The sequence below is a fragment of the Nematolebias whitei genome, chromosome 21, assembly GCF_014905685.2.
Source record: "Nematolebias whitei isolate Nwh7 chromosome 21, NemWhi1, whole genome shotgun sequence".
NCBI classification, from domain to species: domain Eukaryota; kingdom Metazoa; phylum Chordata; class Actinopteri; order Cyprinodontiformes; family Rivulidae; genus Nematolebias; species Nematolebias whitei.
This window is the reverse complement of record NC_056518.1, coordinates 18,770,814-18,794,445: the sequence shown is the minus strand read 5'-3', so window position 1 is coordinate 18,794,445 and position 23,632 is coordinate 18,770,814. Positions and strand designations below refer to the sequence as shown.

The 23,632-nt window shown below is 41.1% G+C and overlaps 1 protein-coding gene across 1 annotated transcript in view; it reads left to right on the top strand.

The window, feature by feature from the left end:
- The first annotated feature begins 308 nt into the window (after window positions 1-308).
- The window catches only part of LOC119427579 (signal-induced proliferation-associated 1-like protein 1), a 38,905-nt gene continuing 15,581 nt past the window's right edge, over window positions 309-23,632 (top strand). Inside the window, exons 1-2 of the mRNA XM_037695214.1 lie at window positions 309-588; window positions 21,876-23,567. Of these exons, the coding sequence (XP_037551142.1) occupies window positions 22,079-23,567 (1,489 nt within the window). The 5' untranslated portion in view covers window positions 309-588; window positions 21,876-22,078. The remainder of the gene's footprint in view (window positions 589-21,875; window positions 23,568-23,632) is intronic.

The following is a 23,632-nucleotide window of genomic DNA, read 5'->3' as shown; positions in this document are numbered from 1 at the left end:
AATGTATAAATAAAGGTTGAATGAATGAAAAATGGCTGCAAAAATGAACCAGAGGGGGAAAAAAAGGTAAACGAGACAATTTACATTGAAATGGCCTTTAAAAGTGCACGTAAAAGGCAGAAACTGAAACGTTTTGGGGCGTTTTTATCCGTAGTTTCTATTCCATGTTTTCAACGCGGAGTGAGCACTCTTCTGTTTGTTGTGGAGCCTTGTTGTCTACAGGTGAGCCCTGTTGCCACGGCAACGCTTCGCTTTCCCTTAGAAGTTTTCTCGCGAGACTCCAGGGCAAAGAGAGCGAGCGAGAGAGAGAAAGAGCGAGCGATAGCCTTGAATGAGCTCATCCCCTCGGCAAACTGCATACCGCAGCGAGGCTAAACCGCAACTTTCTACCAAACTTCCAAGTTGCCTTTCGGAGGGAGACACCGGGGACGGGGTTTTCGGAGCTAAACCGGAACCAGACCGCGAAGACAGAGGACAAAAAGGAGCTCTGCGTAGTTTTTGACTCGGGACTAAGCAGCACCGCACGAGTTGAGACAAAAGGAGGAAAACCGCGGTTGTTGTGTGACATCCAAAAAGAGGAGAAAAAAGGTGAGGGGATCACGTGCGGGCTGTCGGTGCACAAACATCTGTCGGCTGCGTGCACACGGTGGAGGCTGTGCGCCGTAAATCACAGCTTTTTTTATTTATTTATTCGAGGTAAACGGAAAGTGTCGAAATGTCCAAACCGCCGTGAATGTGTCAAGGGCACGCAGTTTTCCTGCGGGAAGGTGTTTCACATGTGGCTTCGTGTAGATGTGTGCAAATAAAATGGATGTCACCGTCCAAAAAAAAAAAAAAAAAAAAAAAAGCTCACCTGTCCCCCGTGCTGCCACGAGAGAAGCTCCAGATGATCAACATCTGTCCAAGCATGAGTCCACCTGCGTCTACATGCTCTAACATGACTTGCTTTAACTATATATGGTTTGATTAGAAACTTATTCTTAATGTAGGAAGTATTTTAGCTCAGTATGTGTAATATTCATCTTTGTGTAGTCTAAGGTCGATTAGCTGTGGTGGCCATCTTGAATTTGATTGACTCCAGAAGTTTATTGTGTGCAGATTTACATACAATCATTACTTTTTTAAGAGTTTCATTGGAATATGTAGTGGTTTATGATATATTTTGCTAAAAAAAAACCAAAAAAACCCACTTGTGTTCAAATTATGTGTTTTGGACGATCCTCAGCTACTACCACACCAAATTAGATCTCATTATCTGTAAAACGGACTGAGTTGTAGCCATTTTTGTGTCCTGTAAGATATGTGTGCATTCATTCAGTGATTACTTTCTGAAACTTTAATTCATCCCGTTAGTGGTTCGCGAGATGTTTTGCTAACGATGCAGACAAATGAACACGGATGCAAGCAAAACATGACTGACGCTTCGATGGCGGGTGATGAGCGTCGCCTCGACCATCACAGGAGAAAACAGAAAAAGTGAGGCGCTGCAGGGTCATTTAAGGTTATCACTGTGTTTACAAACCTTCACGGCAGATACACAAATATAATTACAGTGCTTTATGGCTACCTTGGCTTTCACCCATAAAATAACAGCAAGCCACAGAGTTTAGCTGTGGGCCAGGATCAAGGATTTTTAGCATTCTCCATAGGCTTAGCTGACCTGCAGTGGTGGGCATGACTGATCACAGCTCCACTGCCACCTTTACTGCTGACTCTAATCTTCCACCAGACTGCTCCCTACTTTTGATGGGATTCCTCGCAGAGGATAAATCTAACGCGAATGCAGCAGCTTTATTATGTTCAGGGAAAGAATGTTCTCTGTTGCTGTGTGGGTTTAATGGCTCATCTGAGCGGGGCTTGGAACTATTTTGAGCAAGGATAGGATGAAAAGAGCCATTCAAAGGAATCTAAAAGCAAATGTTGCCCCTTCAGGAGTTAGAAATACCACCCCTTGTGTTTCTCATCCGTATAAATAGTCCTCACATATATTACTGAAGAATTGTTTCTTTTTTTCCCACTTTGGCATCGTTCTTCTCGCACAACAGTTTTTATCGTTTCCCTTTGTAGAGAAGTTTGTGCAGAGGACGCATTCGCATGAGGACGTTTCCTGTTGCTAAGTTGAGCTTATTTTTCTATTGTCTCCTGTGTATTGATTCAAAGGGAATAGCTTGAACAAAGATAAAAGGAAACAAGAGGAGCTTTGTGCTGCTTTATAATTTGCCACTAAGGAATGTGTTGGCTGCAGCTGCTTGAATTAACTGCTTAAGTTTCATAGCATAATGGGATTATTGTTATTTACTTCTTTAACTTAAAAATCCCCATTTTTGTGGATTCAATGATTCACATTGTTAAAGTAGATCATGCTCTTATAAGAAAATGCTGCTTCTTCATCTGTAGAAATTTAAATATTGCACAATTGCTGTGATTTTGTGATCTTTTCCCCCTACTGAGATGTGACCCTTGATGCTTTGGTGCAGTTTTTGGTCAGAGGCAGGATCATTGGGTGGCTGAGTGGTTAGAGCAGTCATCCTCCAATGCAATAGTTGGGGGTTCAATTCCACCAGCAGTCACATGCCAAAGTGTCCCTGGGCAAGAACCCCTCATTGCCTCTGATGTGTGTCCCTTTGGTGTATGAATGTGATCAAGCACCGATTAGTCTCCACAGATTCAGATTAGCTTTGTATAGCTCTAGTAGAGTGCTGTATGAATGGGTAAAGAGGGCACAGCTTGTAGTGTAAGTGCTATATAAGTGCAGTCCATTTACCATCATTTCTTCACACATTGTTACGAACAGGAAGATGAGTCACATACTCCTACGTTTGGACCTAAATTTGAGCAATAATGTGGATGTATACAACTTTTCTACATAAAAAAGGAGAACTACAATGAGCTTGGAGAGTGATGCATGCGATGCTAGTCAGATCATAGTCAGAGGTCAAGTGACTTGAGGATGATGTAGCTTGTGGTGGGTGTGTTTTAGCATGAGCATCCTTTTGCTGGTGACAGATGGGGTTGATGAGTTTGACCATAATGAGGTGTGACTATGGGTCTGCGCTTCCTGCTGGTTGAACTGTTGGAATGTTCTCTTTGTCTGGGTCAGACGGCTGACTGTACATCGGCTGACGGAGGAAAGCTGACGGCTTGCGGGCTACCATAGTGATGATGTAATCTCTTCATTGCAGTGCTGACAAAGAAAAATCCCCCACATGAGACAAAGTTTTGGAAATTTCAATCACAAACTTACCAGCAGCTCAAACCCTGTCGTTATCTGTGCAGGAGATTGGGATTTATTCAGTGAGGCAGGTGCAGAGTGCCACAATTGCCTATGATGTGTTCCCGACTGACAGCCTGGACTTAATTTGTGGTCTCTTTCTTATATATTCATGAACTAAAACAATCTTGGTCTCTGGTTTCTGTCATTCTGCTTTCAACTCTCAAACCTAAACCAAAACCCACAGTCGGGCTGAGATCAGACGATGAGTAATTCCCCTCCTCTGCTCCCATCAAACCTCGCACTGGCTGAAAATAGTACGTGAGATAGAGCTCAGAAAACAGACATGACAAAGTAATTCAGAATAATAGCAAACAACCACTTTAAAAGAATGACAGCGAGAGATGGAAGAAATAGTGTTCCATAATAAAATCCGGAGTTCTACTAATGTTGATGATGTGTTGCTGCAGGCTATCTCCGCTGCCACCCATTGATGACGTGCTCGGCATTGTCTCGACATGTCTGCCAGTTGCTTCAGTCTCCTTTTTCGGCCCGAACACTTTCTCTGGAAGGGATTACAGAACTCGGCTCGGGGAAGAATCAAAACGTCAGTGAGAGCTGCGAGTCCACGCCTCGCACAGAACACGGGTGGGCAGCTTTGGAAAATAATTCCACATACAAAAAAAAAAAAAAGGAGGAGGAGAGAGAAGTAAAGCGCAAGAAAAAGAGAATCTAAGAAGCAGAAAGGAATGTTCGAAGGTTTTGGTCATGTCTGACACAGTACAGTTTTTGATGCATAGACAGGTCTGTTCGGTTAGTCCTCATTCCTCTTTATGTTTACAACTGTTTTCTGGAGCTACGTTCGCTACGTTTCATGTAGTAAATCAGGCAACATCAACACAGCGTGTGAGCTTATCTTCAGTATTATCAGTATTATTGGTATCGTAGCTCTAGGAACACGGATCAGATAAAACTTCAAGGCATCTAGACAGTGAAAGCATTCTTGTAGACGGCTAGCTTTCCTGCATTAAAACTAAAAATAATCATTCTTTGGATTTCTCCAGCATTCCACATCCTTTGCTTTAAAGTGAAAGGAATCCATTTCCAGTCTGGGAGTTTCTGCTTTGCTCTCGGCTCTCGGAGGGATGAATCAGACCGCTTTGAGGCAAACTCCTGAATTCAAATGACTTTATAAACAAATACAGGTTTCAGGTTGACTGAGGGGATATCCTTTTATTACCTCACACATTCTTTTAGGAATGAAATACCCTCCTATTTGTGTCTAATTAACCCCTACCATATGTAACACTACAGCGCACTGTCTGGAAAGTTGCACTGTAGTCCTTTTTTCTGTTGTTTCAGGTGCAAAGTGCAGATAGATCTGGATCATAACAATCATGGCAGCTATCCCAGCCTTTCCTCTTTTCATTGCCTGTTTCCTGTGTGCTTCAATGACATATTTTTGGATACTGGGCCTAGCTTTCCTCAGCAAGAAGCTCAGCTGAAACCAGAAATAAAGTTGGACTGGCAGTGTTGAAGGTGAAAATAGACCTCATCCCCCAACTTTTTTAAGCATTATAGACATTTTGTTGTATGTTTCTATAGAACCAGCTTAGCTTTTATCATTGCTATTGCTAGGAGTTGTGATTTGATATTGTTCTTGTGTTTACATAGCATACTTGACTTGAATACTAATTAGGAAGGAGTCACCTGTGGCTGTTTGCGATGAGGAAGTGAAAACTTGCTCCTGTGCATTTCCTCTAAAATGGGCACATTTTACGTCAGAAACACAACTCGACACACGTCCTGATGCATGCTCAATAATCCAGGTAGATAAATCTAACGAGCTGCAACAAACTCAGTCTTATACATGGCACCTTCTCAGCACAAAAGGTGCCGTTTGTAAGACTGAGTTTGTTGCAGCTCCTCAGACTGACGAAGTCTTTTGGATAAAAGCCGAAATGTTTCAACAAAGAAGAATCCGTCAAGAGGACCTCAGTCCAACGTAAACCCAGATTCTAGTCTAAAATATGTGTCAACTGCATATTCTCTTGAAAATGCAACAGACATGCAACTTGTCTAACTTCTTAGAGCGTATTTAGTGTTTAAAGCTTGCAGTGCTTTATTTATTTATTTTTGACGTGTCTTCAGTAGCTTTGTGCGTCAACTGTTAAAATGTAGAAAGCCAAGAAATCCTAGCAGAGATCATACAAATGATCCTTTTATTGTCAGTAAGTTTGAAGTACTCCCAAACTTTGGGCCCCATCGGCCTTTCAAAAGTTTTAATAACTTGTTCCATTTGACACTTGTCGCAGAGCGGGCTCTTCTTTATCTGCCATGACAGTTTGAAACTGCAGCTCAGGCGGAACAGACCGAAACTCGACAGCTGTAGGCAGCACATACTAACCGTGTGGAGAAAAAAACTCTTTTTAAAAATTGAAATTTAAGGTAAGTCTCTGGCTGCATGCTCAATAATCCAGGTACCGGTAGATAAATCTAACAAAGTTGAGTCAGGTCCTCTGGACGGGTTCTTCTTTGTTGAAATGTTTCATCTTTTATCCAAAAGACTTCTTCAGTCTGAGGAGCTGCAACAAACTCAGTCACAAGCAGCACCTTTGCGTAGAGGATCAACCAGTTTGCTGGTGACACCCAGAACTAGCTGTTCATGTACAAAAGAAAGACCTGATGATGTTGCTCTTCTGTGCTGGGCCATCCTTTTGGCCAGTGTTCTCCAGTGAGTGATGCGAGTTACATCGCTACTAACTCGGGAGCAAGGGAGGAGAAATTCCACACAAGACAGGCCCTGGAGCAATTTGCATATCCTAACTGGGCAGTCCCCAATTACTGTTTGCTCCAGAGGACCGGATCTTTGCTGTAATGTGTTTTGGGGTTTGAAAGCCACTGGGATGCCATACTTAGACAATTAACATCTCGGTTTCTCTGAAACTCAGGCAACATCCACTGGTCTAGGTCTAGGTTCCTCTTTTTCACATGGTGGCTGGCTGGAGTCCTGTTTGGGTTTCTCTGCTTTCAGGAAGATCCAGTTAGGATATCCACATTGCTCCAGGGCTTGCCTTGAGTGGGATCTCTCCTTCTGCCTGGCTCCTGGGTTTGTCAGGACGCTCTCCGCTCTGTGGTACAGAGTCCTGGTGACTCCTAACTTGTGCTCCAGTGGGTTATTTGAGTCAAACTGCAAGTACTGGTTTGTGTGGGTGTGTTTGTGGTACACATCAATTTGCAAATGTCCTCTATCAGAGACTGAGACCTCACAGTCCAAGAAAGCCACCTGCCATTTTTTACATCTTGTCCTGTGAACTTTATATTTATGCAGAGTTTATGTGGTCAGTGAAATGTTGGACTTCCTGAGATTAAATTTTAACCCAGGTGTCATCAACATACCTGAACCAATGACTCGGTGGTGTCCCTGAAAAGGACACCAAGGCTCCTCCATGTACAGGTTGGCAACAAAAGGAAAAACTGGAGACCCCATAGCACACCCATGTTTCTGCCTATAATATTGCCCCCATACGTGAAGTAGGTTGACTGCAGGCGCAGTTTCAAGAGCTGACACAGTTGCTCTGTGGAAAGTGTGGTCACTTTATATGTCTTCCTGTTGATGAGGCCGTGGAGGTGGTCTGTTTAAGGTTAAAATCAGACACCACTCTCAGCAGCTTGACTACTCTTTTAGAAACGTTTCAACAAACACAAGCCCGTCTACAGGACCTGACTCAACCTTGTTAGATAAGATAAAGTCATAAAAATTGTTTTAAAAAATATTGTTTATCAGATTATCGTTATCGGTTACACGTATGTTCATTATTCTCGGCAGCCCTAGTGAGCATGCTGTAAGTGCAATTTGTTTGTCTTGATCCATAAACCAAGATAAAATAAAAACCAACTGAACAGTTACCAACTGTATTATTATGTCAGTCTTGCTGTAGTAATATTGTCTTTGTGTGTTTTTAATGTACAGTTGTAGTTAAACTGCAGCGGTAGCTGCTCCAAGTGTGGTGTGCAGCAGGGAACCTGCCTGAAAACATGACGAGCCACGGTTGCAGGACTAGTTTGGAATGCTGCACGAGCCAGCAGCAACACGCTGTGCAGGTTTACACCATGGCTGCTGTGATTTAGGAGGGCACCACTGTTATGCAACACTAGGTGACTTATCACAGTCCAAATGACTTTGTATAAATTGATTATCTCTGCGCCCTGACCGTTTTTGAATTGGACTAGAAGTGCACTCTGCTATGCTTTGGACTTGTGCCACAATCAATGACTGAACTTGAAACTCGTTATGTGTGTAACTTGGCTACGCTTTTGTTAGATTTTGCGTCCTCATGAAGATTTCCCAGCAGGAGAACCGTGAATTAGAAGCTTTCTGTCATTTCTTGCAAGTGATGCTGATTGTCACGGCTCACCTGAGCTTTCAAATGATCTCTCCGTTCTGAAATCGGCCCTTGCTGTGAGCTGCAGGGGACAGGACAGTCAGTCTCCAGAGACATGACGGACTCCCCTGAGGTGTTCTGCCTGGGTAATAATAAGATGGCCTTCCTTTTTGTCCTTCCCTCTGGTGTTGTTAATGTGCTTATCCGGCAAGAACCTTTTCTTATTACCTCCTCTTTGCAAGCTTAAATGTGCATGTACAACTTGTTCAGTAGGCACACAGTGAATGCCTGGTAGCTGTAGTGGAAGTATTTGGCAAGTGTGAGGAGATATAAATCAAGCTTTCATCCCAGCTCTGGCGTTCCAAGATGGCTGGCTGTGTTTTCCTCTTTCACTGCTCGGATCTTATTTAATCCCATGTATCACTTTAATGCACCTCTGTTATATGCTAGCTCGACCTGAGCATTTAAAACACATCCCATCATTCATCACTAATGAATTTATGTACTTTACTTTGATTGCTGCAGAGATATACTCTTGTGGGCCAAGCAGATGCCGATCGATCAGCTCAGTTTGACTGATGAAAATGATCTTCAGAGGATGTGCAGAGCAACGTCTGACTGAACTGATTACATTCTCTGTGGGGTGTTTAAACAGCCCGTGTGGTCAGAGCTGCTGCTGCGGTGATGCTCATGTTTCTGCTGTTGGCTTAACAGCGTCTCAGTCTTTCCCAAACCGATTGATTAAACCACCCCAGCATCCAAAACATCGACAGACCACAGTCCTGTCAAAATGACAATATGAGCTGCCGCTTCTACGTAATTATAACATGTTGTTGTTCTTTTTCCTGTCAAGCCGTTTTATCTAAAGATTTTGTTTACTATGAGTATCTGAGCAACATCTTTACAAAATTTGCTAAAAATGTCGTTTTTACAACCTTTGCAAGTAAAAAAAAACAACAACTCGATTTCTAAAGGCACACTTTTGTGAGCAAATCTATTTTTTATACACCAAAGTTCATGCTCAATAATCCAGGTAAAAATCAATCAATGTTCAGTAAGGTCATCTGGACCGTTTCTTTTTTTTTTTTTTTTTTTTTCTGAGACATTTTATCCTTCATCCAAAGGACTTCTTCAATCTGAGGAGCCACCAAACAAACTGACAAGTAGATTCCCACAAACACAAACTCCATATTGGGGGGAAAAAACAGTTTGCCGGTGCTAAGATGGCATCCAGGGTCCACCTTCTCCCCCATCAACTCCTCTGAGACTGTCATGCCAAAGTGGTTCAAAACACCAAAGTTCATGCTCAATAATCCAGGTAATAATCCAGCAATGTTCAGCCAAGTCATCTGGACAGTTTCTTTTTTTTTTTTTTGTCTGGTGGCTCCTCAGATTGAAGAAGTCCTTAGGATGAAGGACGAAATGTCTCAGCAAAAAAAAAAATAAAATAAACATCCAGGTGACCTGACTGAACATTGTCACACAGCACTTTGGTTGGCCTTGTCGCTGTTTTACGTGCTCTATAAATAAAATGGTATGGTATTATTGTATTTTTTATACACATAATTTCAAGTTTATTAAGGACAACAATAAAAGTTCAGAAGCAAAATTGTGGGTAATTTTCCACAATTTGGACCCATATCACATCTTGTAGAAACGTTTTGATGCAACAGGAGCGATTCAGTCTTTGGAGGATTTTTTCTTCTTCTGTCTTCTTTCAAAAAACTTCTCTAGTTGTGTCAGATTCTTATCTTAGCTCTGAGAACATTTTTGATTACATTTTGCTCAGAGGAACACTGTAAAACTTGTAACTTTTACTTCTAGATGCATCATCGTGTGTTTTAAGTTCATTTTGTTGTATAAGCCATCGTTTTTAGTTTTAAGCTAGTTAATAAAATAACTAAACGTTATATTATTTCATTTTTGAATCTGTTCATCTTTCCGAGAAGTATTGCCTTTGTCACATGGTTTTGTAGATATGTCTTTCAAATGTCTTTTGTTTCATCTTAAGTTGCAGATGAACAGTGATTTATTTTAGCAGTATACATACTGTTTGTGCAGGTAAAGGCAGGTATGAGGCCAAAACTGGAATAAACCATAATTCTATTGTGACAGCTAAATCTTCCTAAAGGCGTCCTGCTGTTAAGTATTTTGATTGCCTTTTTAGCCATTATAAATTTTACTTTGAAAGATTTTCTTCTTTTCAAATCTCAGATGTTTTCATCTATAGTTTTGCAATGTCCAAAACCTCACATAAACCCCTTTTTTGTCTAAACTTATGTTTTAAAGAAGTTACACCCAAGAATTGTTTATCTAAAGACTTTTACAAAAGGTTTCTCCTCTATTATAACAAAAATAAATCCCCATCTGAGTAAACATTTTTGCACACCACCCAACTTATTTTCTTATTGGCTCTATCATTTCTTCGTGTCTCTCTCTTTCTACTGAAGACACTGGATGACGTCTCAACTCCGACGCTATTCACTGACCTCTCCCTTTCTCTTTTTTAATTAAAAATGTTTTAACGATCCAAAATCGCGTTTTTGGATCGTTAAAAGCAGCTAAGCTGAGAAGCTAAGCTACGAGCTAAGCTAACAGGCCGACCTCGAGGCTTGTCGAAGTTCCAAAATTCACGGTTGAAATCCATGCCTTGGTGTAAAAAGTTGTTTTTCTCTGCAAAAAGAAGCTGAGAACTTGTTTACTGATTTTTTTTATTCAAAGCTTTGTGTGAAAAATGCTATGCTAAAGAGCTCAAACCACACCGAGCGTCCGCCATTTTGAAAACTGAAGAGAGACAGCCCATGCCACATCATGGGGCCTCCCTCCCATTTTTCTTAAAGAGACACGCTGCTCACTCCCTCACTATCCATCCTTCGTTTCAAACAGTCTTATACTGCTATGTGGTGGTCGAAAAAAGATACTACATGCAACACAAATTAACAAACATTTCTTCTTAAATTTGGCAATAATGACCATATATTGCCAAATTTCAAGCAATATTATCGTTTATCGCAATAATTTCTGAGTGAATTAATTGCCCAGCAAAATTTGTTATCGTGACAGGCCTGATTCAGTCATGTAATACTTTGGATTACGGTGTTTTATTTTTGTTGTGGTGTGGAAAGGCTCATCAGGATTCTTTCCTCATAGCCATCTGGGATATGTTTGCTACCTGTGTAATCAGGCGAAGGATGTGAGCGGACAGGCCAGTGGATGACTTCCAAACATCACAGGCTTCTGTCATATCGACACGTCCGCTTTAGAATGAGAATCTGTCAGCCTGCTGTCCTTCGACCTTGCTGCTCAAACGCAGTCGTACAAGAAGACATAAATTATTTCTCCTGACCCTGTCCCCATCCCAGTCCCAGAGAAAGGAGATGATGTGAAAAGTGGCTGTGTTTTGCTGTGTTTAGAGCACTGTGAACAGCAGATGATGCTCTTTTAGGAATGCTATGTTGATATCAGTACCACAAGTGAATACATGTATCCACATCAAGGCAGTATACAGGTCAGCAGAAAAAAAAGAATGAAGAGGAAACTTCCCAGCTCACAAAAAAAATCTCTGTAAATTACCTCCATATAGACTTATTTTGAACTATTCAGACTATTTAGCTAAAATTGATTTAATAAATCAATCTTTAAACAAAATCCAGTCCTTCATAATCCAAGCCTTTAAATTGTTTGTATATTAGGTCAATTTTTACTGTTTAAAACACCAAAAAGTTGCATTTAAGAGCGAGAATGCATCTGCCTAGCATGCAAATGTGGTGAGGGGAAATAAGCCAGATTGAATTCTCTTTCTATATTTACAACAAAACATTCAGTACTCATGTGTAAAAGTGGCTTCTGTTATTATTCGCATGAGCAATATTCTGGCTCCTGTGTCTGACTGTGACTGATAAACAGTCAGACACTGTATATCTGATTCAGCTGGCCTCTTGTCACGGCTGATTATCCTAAATCTTCGATTGCGCTCACCAGTTGATTGATTAGTTTGTTTCTGGTAGGAATAATGGGGCCATAGGAGTAAATGAGTGTATTGGTTTATTTCCAGATATGATTTGTGCTGAGCCAGCAGTGCTCACTGATGTGGGCAAACATGTGCAGAGAATGATGGCTCTCTGCTGGGAGGCAGTTTGTGTGTTCACTGGATGCCTGTGGCAGTCTGTGCAACACACTGAAACCTCTCCATATGGTCTAATTAACGTTTTGACTTTTTGCCCAATGACATCCTTCTTTATTTATTCCATAACTCTGTTACAGCTGATGTTGCATCAGTTTAGTGCAGGGGTCTGCATCTGTAGCTCTGGGCTCCCATGCATCTCCTTAGTTCCTCTGCAGTGGCTCCTGGTAGCTTCAGCCCAAACTAATATGAAAATAAATGCTGATGCATATACTCTGATAACCATATCCTGTTCTCTCTTGTGTTTATAACCATTAAAGAGGCTAATTTGAGCAGTTTTTCTCTCGAAAGTTGTGCAAAAATGTAAATGGAGTGCTTGAGACAGAATGACACAAATAATAAAAATTTAAAAAGATTAACTGGATCAGTGAAATAGCTTGTTCTTAGTCCATTAGCGTCTTCATTAATCCAACTTTCAAGTTTGATCTTTCTCTGAAATCCATCAGAGAATAAAGCGTTTTGAACATATTTAAAGGAAGTTGTAAAGTTTAATGGTTTATTAGGATGGATTAGTTCAAGGTCAAGGTTATGAATGCTCCTCCCGTGTTTTCTCTTTTCCATACTATCTTATATATATATATTGTCTGTCTGTGTAAAACAAGTCTTACTTGTAAACAAGTCTCCGAGGCTCATTGTGATTAAGGTTGAATAAAAAAGTTCTTTATTGACATTCGCATCACATGTGGTACATGAGGTGGAACGAAATTGTGTACTCGAGTTCCCAGTTACATTCAAAAATAGCAAAAATATAAAGAATAAAAAGAAGCAGTATACAAGGATCTACAAATGTAAATCATTATAACAGCAGCCCAAACATGAGTACAGCAGCGTAAAGGCAAGAGAGCAGCATGGATTAATTAATTAATTAATTAATTAATTAATTTAAATTTTGAAACAGGAAAAGATTAAAAGAAATCGGGATCGGATAATCAGCAGCACAGATAAATCGCATATCACCAATTAAAGTGGCAAGAAATACCAGTACAATAGGAAGTACATACATTCTTATTTTAAAGCACGATACTTATTAATTGTCCACAAATATAGAATGACTCACATAAACGTGTATCTAAGGGATTTTTCACAATAAATATTTTTCCTACATTCTGAGGTTTTACAAACCAACAAAAACGTTGTTTTTAATTTTATAAAATATACCAGTAATATGTTTTATTTCAAACCACAGATGGGTTTTGTAGTTCTGGACAGACTTTATTTAGTGGCTGATGGCCAAAATGGTTCCTTTTGATTGGAGAGGTTGCAGACTTATGGTCTATCGGTGCGATCCATCAGTTCAAACTAGGGCTTTAACAGACTACTCGAGTAATCGACAGGTCGATTCCTAGGACATCCATCGAGTTTTTAAATTTCACGTAGAGTATTCGCAGTGACGTCATTGTGTCACGTGATCCACTCCGGGCTACTAGTAGAAGCTACTAAATGGATTCCTCCCAGCAGATAGATTGAACAGAGCAGGCCCAGTTTTGGCAAACAGGTAGAAATGCATCAATAGTCTGGAAATATTTCACTAAAGATAAATCTTCTGGTTCAACTACCGTAAGGAAACAGAAAATGAATCAACTTCCTGACTGTTTGGAGCTCGTTGTGAACCGGTGTTACACCATATTCTGTGACCACCTTATGTTGTGACCATAGGGGGCAGTGTTGCATGCACTGTTGCAAGTCACAGAATATGGTGTAACACTGGGTCCAATCGACCGAACCAGAACCAGCTTCCTCTGACTTTGTTCCACAAACAAAAAGCAAAAAATATTAATCTCTAAGTTATAAAAAACCTATAAACATATTCATCTCTAAAACTAAACCTAATGCGCACCACAGCTGGCGGTGGTGCGGGGTGGTCGACAGCCCCACTGTTTTTAGTTTCGTTTTTGACGTGCTGCACGTTTCTTTCACTTTTGCAGCTTAATAATAATAACTAATAGTTTGGTGTTCCTGTGACTTATTTGCTGTACGATAAATGGTAGGGGCATATTATATGCTCCCAATGTTTTGTTGGTCTTTTTTTTGGTGTAAATAATAAATGACATTTTTTTGCGGTTTTATTTGTTATTTTTTCATCTTGAGATCCTATGACGTCATCAACTACTCCGAGTTCTACTCGAGTTTTATTATGTTAATGTCGAGTTTTAAAATGATGTGGTCATTCAACCCCTAGTTCAAACTAACTACACGAGACTGATGAGCAACACTGTTGACTTATTCTGATTTGTTTTGCTCTCAGACACCTGTGATCTGAGAATGAAGTAATAGCAGGCTTGGAAGTGTTTATCGCCCCACCACCACGTCCCGGCTGAGTCCCATCCCCTGATGTGGCGAGGCAGAATTATAGACAGCAAACACACAAACTATTCACTCAAGCCTCCTCTTTGCCTCAATACCATTAATTATACAGCCACTACTCTCCCATCCTTCTATTTTAATCCTCAGCTGAAGGAAGCTGCCTCATCCCAACACTTGAGAACTTGTGCCAGCCCCACGCAGAGCTGAGAGTGTTTGTTTGGTAACAAATTGCTTTACTGCTTTTCATATATTAAAGGGATGGGGGCTGGGGGTTTGTGAAGGGAAATCAAACAGAAACACCGCTAGGTCTCAGTCCTCACAGTACTGTTTAACAAGGCCCCCTGCAAGGAAATGTTCTCACAAAGTTCAAGACAAAATGTTAGCAGTCACAGAAAAAAAGAATTGAGTTTTACCACCATAAAAAAGATAAATATGAAACTTTAGTAGCAAAAATATACATTCTGATTCAAATACTGTCTCCACTACCAAGATTAGTTTATTTTATATTCAGAGACCTCTGTGAGCTGTGGAAGAAGGCATTTAAATAATCTTAAAGATAGTCTCACAAAATGAATTCAAGCAGAATATAAATTGTTCATCCTCTTCCTGTAAGTGTTATCACTGTTTATTATGACTGTCGCAATAACTTGGTTACTGAGACGAATGTCTTTTTCTTTGTTTCAGACTTTTGTAGTTCTGATGCGACTGGTGCTTGTTTTTGTGCGACACGTGCAATAAATGTGAAATAAAAGTAGAACTCACCCGTTAACCACTTTTCTGAACTGATAATAAACGTGTAACGCGAGCGAGAAAAAAACGAGCACTTCAGGAGCCTTGAGATTACTTTACCACAGGGGAACTTTCCCATATAAATCAAAGACCTTATTCACTTGGACAAAAAGGGCGGCTGAAAAAGGATACACTGAGAAAAATTAAAGTTTGACCTTGAGAGTCATTTACTGTAAAGTTGTTTTTCAGTAGCTGCACCAAAAGTGACGGTAATTGTATCTATTAGGTATTAACAGGCTAAAGTGTTTGAGCTGCAGCCGACAGGATGACCTTTGAGCTTTATTGTCAGCTTTAGACAGTTTCTGAATGACAATTGCATCACCACATATATAGCAAAACCTGTTTAGGCTCTTGAATACTAGACTTACTAACAATGGATCTGCAGGTTTAATCTATACTGTAACAAGGTAATTCCTGCAGATAACCTGCATCTGTATCATTGCAAACTGCAGCTCCAAGCAGAAGTTTGTATTGGGAAAGCATGAAGCTGCTATTCCAGAAACTGCAGTGGGTTAATGTTTAGCTCCCCTCATACAATCTCACATGGCAGTGTCAGTAAAAGAACAGTGAATCTTTTCTGTACGTTTTATTCAAATACTATCGCTGCACCACGTTCGAATGCACTTTTCCCAGTTTGTTCGTTGTATTTAGGCGAGACTGAAGCAGGAAAAAGACCGACCACAGTCTCGTGGATTTGTTTTCATTTAAAATGGAATTCCTAAACAAAACTTATCTCTGTTGAGACAAGCGTTGGAGAATGTTTTCAGCAACAATCTCTATTGCACGCGTGCTTGAAAATGCCTATCACATGAGAAATAACTGATAACATCGCTGGACACTGGAGATGTTGCTTAATTGAGCAATAATTTAACTTCTCTGCACAGAGGCAGATATTATATGGCTGATTGCATTAAATAAATAAAGAAGCAAAATGTCAATTTAGCATTTGCAAGGCTTTTGTTTTTGTTTTGCCATGCATCAGGGAAGTTCTTTAGACAAATAATACTAATCAAAAACAAAACAGACACCTAATTTATTACTTCCAAATGTTTCAGGTTCTCACTTGCAATTTAGGCAATGCAAATATAGTTATTTTTATGTGGTCTTGTTTTGACATTTAGACTTAAATATACGTTTTAAGCTCCTGAAAAGAAGCATTTTGGAGCCTATTCTTTGTAAGTAGATTTACAAAACATGTGTAACATTAATTGTTTTGTATTCGAGAGGAACATTTATAATGAGGTAACTTAATCGTGTATAGATATGGACAACCTTGATTAAAATTGCAAAGACCTCAGCTTTCATATCAAACAGGCTTTGACACAAGTTTTCTGAAAACGCCATTACAAGTAAAATAGACGTTGCTGCTTTTGATTAAGCTCATTGATTTGGTTTCAAAAAGCTTGACTGTCATCAGCTTGAAGGGAACGTTTTCATGAGCCAACTGTGCTCCGTTGACCTCGCATTGTAAAGTCTGGTCTTCTGGACTTCGTCAAGTATGGATATCTGTCAGGGGGCCTTTGTCTCAGCATGTACCTGTCTACGTGCAGCATTGTCTCACTGCCTCTAATGGAGTTTAAGAGGTAGAGTCAGGCAGAGGGGGCAGCAAGAGGGAAAGTGCAGCCTAAAGCACACTTCCACTTTTAAACCTCAGCTACCAACTGGTGTCGTTCAGCAGTTCGACAGGCGCCTCATTAGAATTTTTTACATTCCTCTGCAGGCAGAGCACTTCTTCTCTTTTTTCCATAACTTTGATTTCTAGAAGCTGGCGAGAGACTATCTGCGTCTTCTTTTTTAAGACAAGTCATCTATAACATAATGCAACCTGGGCTCGGTGTTGGCTGGTTGACTGAATTCAGAGAGCACACAGTTTTGAATCATCATCAGGATGATGATGCTCGCGTTTAACTTTATAAATGAATGAGATTTACTGTAATCTTGTTTATGAGCTCAGACATTCTTCACGTCTGCTTTAACAGCTTGTCATCATTCATTAGACAGGAAGAAGTGGTATTTCTTCTGTCTGAGTAAGGAGACCACCTAAGATGATAGCTGTGCAGTTTGCTTTTTATGGTAATTGACCGTGCTATGCCTTAGACAAAGGCTTTCAATGTAAAAAAGAAAAACTTGTGACCCACCCAAATAATTAGAAATAGTTTAGCAGGTTTACCATAGCTGACTACAGTGTTTCAAGTGGTTTATTTTTTTAATTTTGCCGTCTCCCACTTGTGAAATCCCAGCAGTGCGCTGTCTAGATAAAAGGAGGGGAAGGATCGAGGACACCCTACTGGATATGATGGCAATGAATATTCTCTGGCAGTCATCCAGAACTGTCTTCTTGTGTTAAGCTGTGAGTTAAATCCACTTTGCCAGTGGTTAGCTCCTGCCCACTGTTTGCTGAGCTGTGCTGCAGTGATAGCGAGAGGCCCAGAGTTGGGGCAAAGCAGCAGCCATGCATCCCAGGACAATGGCCACAAAGAATGTCAGTGCTGCTGTTTATTGAAACAATCCACCTACATTTTGTACTGTTTGTGTACTTAGTTGAACTCTTCTGGCCAGTTTGTATCTTGTACTGTATCTGCAGCTGGTCATGCTGCGATCAAAACTTTCAGTATAAGCTGTGCTAGTAAAGTATGAAAACAAAACATAATACTTGGAAAGTCAGTGTTACACTTCTCTCTTACTATCTGCCCAAACTTGCCTCACTTCTCTGTTCATAGACATTCATCATTTCCTGCACTGAAATTGGTGAAATTCCAGGATCTCGACTCGCGGTTGGATGGTGCTTGTGTTGTTTGTCTGCCAACATGCCTGCTTGTTTTTCCCTCAAGGCGTTGGGTTCTTAGGTTTGCTCAATCATAAGGGCAGGTTTGTGCACGGTGCTCAGCTACATAGACGAACCGGAGGAGGAAGCAGACATAAAACGAGTGAGACAGACTGCTTCGCTTATGGATTTTCATGGTGGGGCAGTATCTCTGAATTTGCTGAGACCTCAGTTTACTTCTCCCACTCATCAGCACCCCCGTCTATGACTGCAAATTATTTGTGTAGGAGGTACAACATTTCTTGTTTTTACTTCAAGTTTCAGTCATCTACAAGTTATTGTGTTGCAACAATCGCAGAACAGACAGCTGGTTTGATATTACTAATTTTCTGCCCAGATAGGTTTTTTTTTTTTTTCTCTGCTTGTTGTGTCCTCCTACTTTTTGATCTTTAGTTTCCTTAAACTGCATCTGGTTCAGGCATTGCTCTTCACCTCAGCAAGCTTTTAATTCATCTGGTTTTCCCCAACAAGCTTCATTTACACGGCCGAAGTGATGTTCTAGTGCCAGGCAATTTTCAAAGATTTCAGTGTGTTGGAATGAGGCCCCAGTTCTACCCAAGCCAGCACAGAGAGACCTTTGTGTCTGCAGTCCAATGGCCCAGTCAGCCCTCAGAGCAGAGATTAGGAGGCAGGGAGAGCCAGTGGACTAAATGGTAGGGTGCCTGTTTGAAAGCCAATGGTGTCAGGCAAACAGCCTCTTATCCTATTCAAGCACACAGTAATTACAAGCTTGTAGGGCAATCTGTTGGATCTTTTGTTGCGGCTTTGGTAACGCTTGCCCTGTGTGCTGGGAAACTTCATTGAGTTTTGAAGACCAATGATCAAGACTCTTTCAGCTGCAGCATGTTGTCCTTTATTCAAGGGACAAGTAACCAAACCAGTTCAGTAAATAAGGCGTCCCATTGTGGGACCCTGGTTTGAGAAACCTCCTACTTAAGTTTTGCGTTGATGAATAAATAAAGTTGTGGAGGTTGTTCATATTTCTGATTCATGATGTGACTCATCAGTCCAGCTGTGGAACTTCTGTTTTTCCCTCCTTTAATTTCATGTAATATGTGCGTATGCTTTGTCATAACAACCTGGAGGGCCCACGAAGTAACACGCACAAACATAGACATGCTTCTCTTACAGTAATTCATGTCTCATCACTTCAACCAGATGTGCCATAACATCACCAAGCCTACATCTGCTGATTATGGTCTCAACTGAGAGGTCAGAGCACCAATTACAGGGATTAAAAATGTAGTGTCGGCAATTAAGCTGTCTGGACGTGTCCTACCAGCTTATGAAAAAACATTTTTAAACTGACATGCTGACAGGTTTGGTTAAAACAAGACTGATGGGTTGCCGATTTTTAGTTTTCATCTTTCTGTTATTTTTCTTGTCGCGTTTAGTCTGTTCCACAAAAAAAGTACACACAATGCACTTCCTTATGGTTGAAATCTTCACGATTCTTTCCCTAGATTCCACTTGTGTCAACGGGCAAGACACTGAACCCCAATTTGCTCCAGCTCATTTTTATATGGTTGTGCAGACAAAGCACTGTGTGTAGCGTGCAAAACCATAAAAAGGGTTGAGTGTACATACAGAAATGCATTGTAAAGTGATTTGTTGGACCTGATGATGGTTAAAAGATGCTACATAAATGTGATTGTTTTACCATTTCATCTTGACAGGACTGTAAAGCCAGCCTGCCCGCTCAGCAGCCAGCAGATTAAAGACCTGATTTCTACATATATGTGTCCATGTGTGAGCTCATGTCTAACGTGTTGGTTCTATTCGTCAGTTTTTCCCTGTGGGCGGCTTCATGAGGGAAAGAGGCCCTACGCTTTGGGAAGGGACCTGCTATTTAATTTACGTTCCCTGACTATTATCTCACCTAGATAAAGAGGGTAATTGGTAGGCATTAATTTAATTTTAAATCATTAGGTTCTTGGTTATCGGCTCCAGACAGTTAATCCAGTGCCAGGCTGCAAAGAGTGAGCTCCACTCAATTTCAGTGTCTAGTAAGAAATCATCATCATGTGGGACTTATAGAAAGGGTTGTTCCTTTTCTTCCGGCTGCTCTTTTCTGCAGGGGGTGCCATAACGAGTGAACTTGCATAAATAATTTGGCAATTGTGTTAAACCAGATGCTCTTCCTGGTGCGACCTGGGTTCAAACCTGCAGCCTAAGGATTACAAGACTGTAGCACTGACTACCTAACTTTAGTTACTATTTACAATCCTACTTTTTTTTTCCATCATGGATGTCCTTGTTCCAAAAAAAAGAGAAAAATCCTGCCGTTTCCACAATGTACTTTTTGAATTACGACCTGCCAGCTGTGATCTCTATCAGATGTCCTTTTATTAAATGTCTAGACTTGAGAGTCCATCTCATGTGCCATTTACTGCATATGTGCACAGAATACTGAAGAGAGTCTGGTTCTGTTCCTCCAGATAATTATGGATGAAAAGAATAATGTTAAAAGTTATGGCAGGGACATCTTAGTGGCTTGTAAATTAAGGCTCATGCTCAGTACAAAAGTAAACATGATTATGTAGCAACTACAATAGATAAATATCTGACTATTTCACAATCTTGATGCACAGTAGAACGGATAGTGGAGTAAAATCAATAAGCAGTAATGACATTAGCCATGTATTTCTTTTTAACAGGTACCGGTAATTTTTTTTGCAGTGGTGGGTGAGCTGAAAATAGCAAATCCTGTTTTGTTGTTATACAAAAATTTATTTATTACTTATTATTGAGCTGTATAGGGATCTTCCTCCACATCATGTCTGAGGACCCTACTTTTATCAGTTGTGATATAAAATTTTAACTACCGGTATTACTCTTTTGATGCAAACAAATGCTTGTTTTGGCACTTGCAAATTGAAATTTAATGAGTTTAGAGGATTATTTTCAGTCAGTACTATTCTGTTTTGGCTGAAGATACGCTGCCTGACAAATTTCTGAAAGCTGAATCATCTGCACTGCAGAGCCTTGGTATTTGTACCTTTGCACTCATGTAAGTGTAGGAGTGGCTGCGGTAGCTCGGTGGTCAGTGCTGTGGTCTTCTGATCCTGAGGTTCCAAGTTTGAGCCCAGATTGCGTCAGGAAGGGCATCCGGCATAAAACAAATGCCACATCTTTCATACGAATTTGCTCGCTGTGGCAGCCCCTGAAGAAGGGAGCAGCCAAAGAGACGTACTCATGTAAGCGTAGGAGTACTTGAGACTTGACTTGCAAATTGATGTTGATAGATCAAACAAACAGTGTTATCCGAGGAGCATTTGACCCATCTCTCAAATGTTCTGCATGGTGCTCTGCATCATTCTTGAACATGATGTGTTTTGTGTCTTCAAATGGAAAAACATCCATTGTATTACTTCTATATTCATATGGAGTATTGTGTATATGGTTTATACAGCTGACCCTGATGTGTTTGATACAGTGTGAAGGTGGCTGTGCTGCTGGCTGTCACATAGCACTCATAGCTGGTGGCTAATGTGATCACATGCACAACCTGGCAGGGCCGAGTGAGAGAAGAGGCTTAATCTCCCTCGGTGTATCACTGTCAAATTGGACCCATTTTTCAAGCAAAGAATCATCAGCAGTTTTCAAATTATTTTTAAGGTCTGTTTGCTTTTTGATGTGCAGGTTGGCATGTTTGAGCTTTAAAAAAATTGCAGTTTAGCTTTACAACCCCAAAAGATCAGAAAACATAAACCTTGTACCAGTGTGTTTAGACATCTGTAAGTTAAAAGATGAAGTTATTTTAATGGATCCAAAAGATTTTATTAATTTCACATTCTGGCACACATCATTTTCCATACCTTGTTTCCTACTTACTCCTAAAGCTCATGCTGACCTTGAAGTGCTTTCTTTCTCCGAAAAGATATACAACGATTTTTTGTTGTTAACAACTTGACACCTTAATCTATCATTTTAAACCTACACTATATTTAATTCAAATTCAAACCTTAGATATAGCTTTGAACTGGGAGAATTTTAGAGCATTATACAAATCAAATGTGAAGTTATTTTCCACTCGAGATTAAATTTCAGCATGGTTTTACTTGTTTTCCAGTCCTATTCATCCCAGGGAGGGCTTTGTGAGCCACCACACAAATACACTAATAGTTAGTTATTACTCTAGGGAGTATTGCTGCTAACAAGTTTCTAATTTCTTTTCAGCATTCTGTATTTGGAGTGGAAAACATGTCAAGTGGCGGTGTTGGTGCAGTTAACAAAGCAGCATGGAAGCTTGAGTGTTGAAAAGCTTCTCTTCACCTGTTGATCCAGACAATCAAACTGGTCATGAGGTCAGGGAGCAGCATCCAGTCCCAGAAGCCACCATGTGTGTCTGCTAAGTGCCATTAGCCTTTGGCACTGGTGCCATGACCAGCCTGAGGTGCCCACCCATGGAGTGCACTGTTGGGGGTACAGTCCCTGCCACTAATGAATTTTACACTGACCACCTTCGGGCAGTTAACGGAGGGGCTTTGCCGACCCGCACAGACAACTTTCATGGCAGTGTGAGCACAGGAGTTCCTAAAATGGGTGTTAGAGCTCGGGTGGCAGACTGGCCCCCAAGAAAAGACATACAAGGGTCTCTGTGGCACTCATCTACTGAAGCTACGACTGGTGTACCCCCATCGGGTAAAAGTCACATTAAACTGGGTTCTGTTTTGAGCCCTCAGGACTCCTCAATGCTTCGGAACATCCACAATACTCTGAAGAATCGAACTCATGCCCAGGTTAACAATTACAGCCCGGATACCCGATACCTGTCCCCAGGTGACCACAGAGGGCCTGCACATAAAAACCCACGGCAGAGACGCATCCGTCAGCGAAGCAATAGTGACATGACTATCAGTGAAATGGAAGGCAGTGGAGACAGTGGAGAAGACTGGGGTCCATCTGCAGCACCTAAATGGTCCCCTCTTCATCGCGAATATGGTAGCACCTCCTCAATAGATCAGCATGGAGTATCTGGTGATAGCTTCTTTGAAATGCTTAAGGGCTATCAAGGGACCAAAGTTGACCAGCGTAGTCCTGCTCCTGAGAAACTGGAGGACATACTAAATGTTGGGATCAATCACGGGATCATGGAGCTTCAAGAAGATGTCCCAGATGGCCATTTTCTTAAACCTAGGGACAAGGACAAGCCTCCAAAGAGACGGACCAAGTCTGAAATAGGGGGCGAGTCTATATTGCGAAAACTTAAGAATGCACGAGGTGAGCTAGACTCCCCAAGAGCTGGGTCCGACGTAGAGGACAGTCGGATAGAGGACACAGGCCCTCCTTTAAAACCCTGGATTTGTCAAAAAGGTTTTGCACACTATGATGTTCAGAGCATTCTTTTTGACCTCAACAAAATTATTCAGCTGCGGCAGACTGCAGGCAAAAGGAAAAACACCACGACTGGGGCATCGGCTGCTGCTGTAGCTTCAGCTACCTCCACTCTGTCATCCACCCACAGCCTGCCTTACAGTTCCCCTAGTGGAAGTCAAGAGGAGCTCAGTTCCAGAGATAGTCCAAGCTTGGATGCAGGAGATGAACAGAGCAATGAAATGCTTCTGAGTTGTCCCTGCTTTCGTAATGAGATCGATGCTGATGGGTTTGTGAGACGCAGGCTGGGAGCAGGCGGTGCAGGGTATCACGGGCTGATGGGTGGTGGAGCAGGCAGCAGTGGCTCAGGGACCATGACTGGGGAAGTGAACTTGTATGAAACATCTTTGAGCACGCACTGCACCAATGCTGGAGTAGCTGTTCTCGAGGGACCTAAGGACGGACCTAGCACACTCAGCGAAAAGAGCAAACAATACATTGTGGAGCACGTGGACCTGGGAGCCTATTACTACAGGACGTTTTTCTACCTTAGAGGTAAGATTCATTTCACTGTTCCGTTATGAATAACTGCAAATAAATGCTTTGTTCTTAAAAAAAAA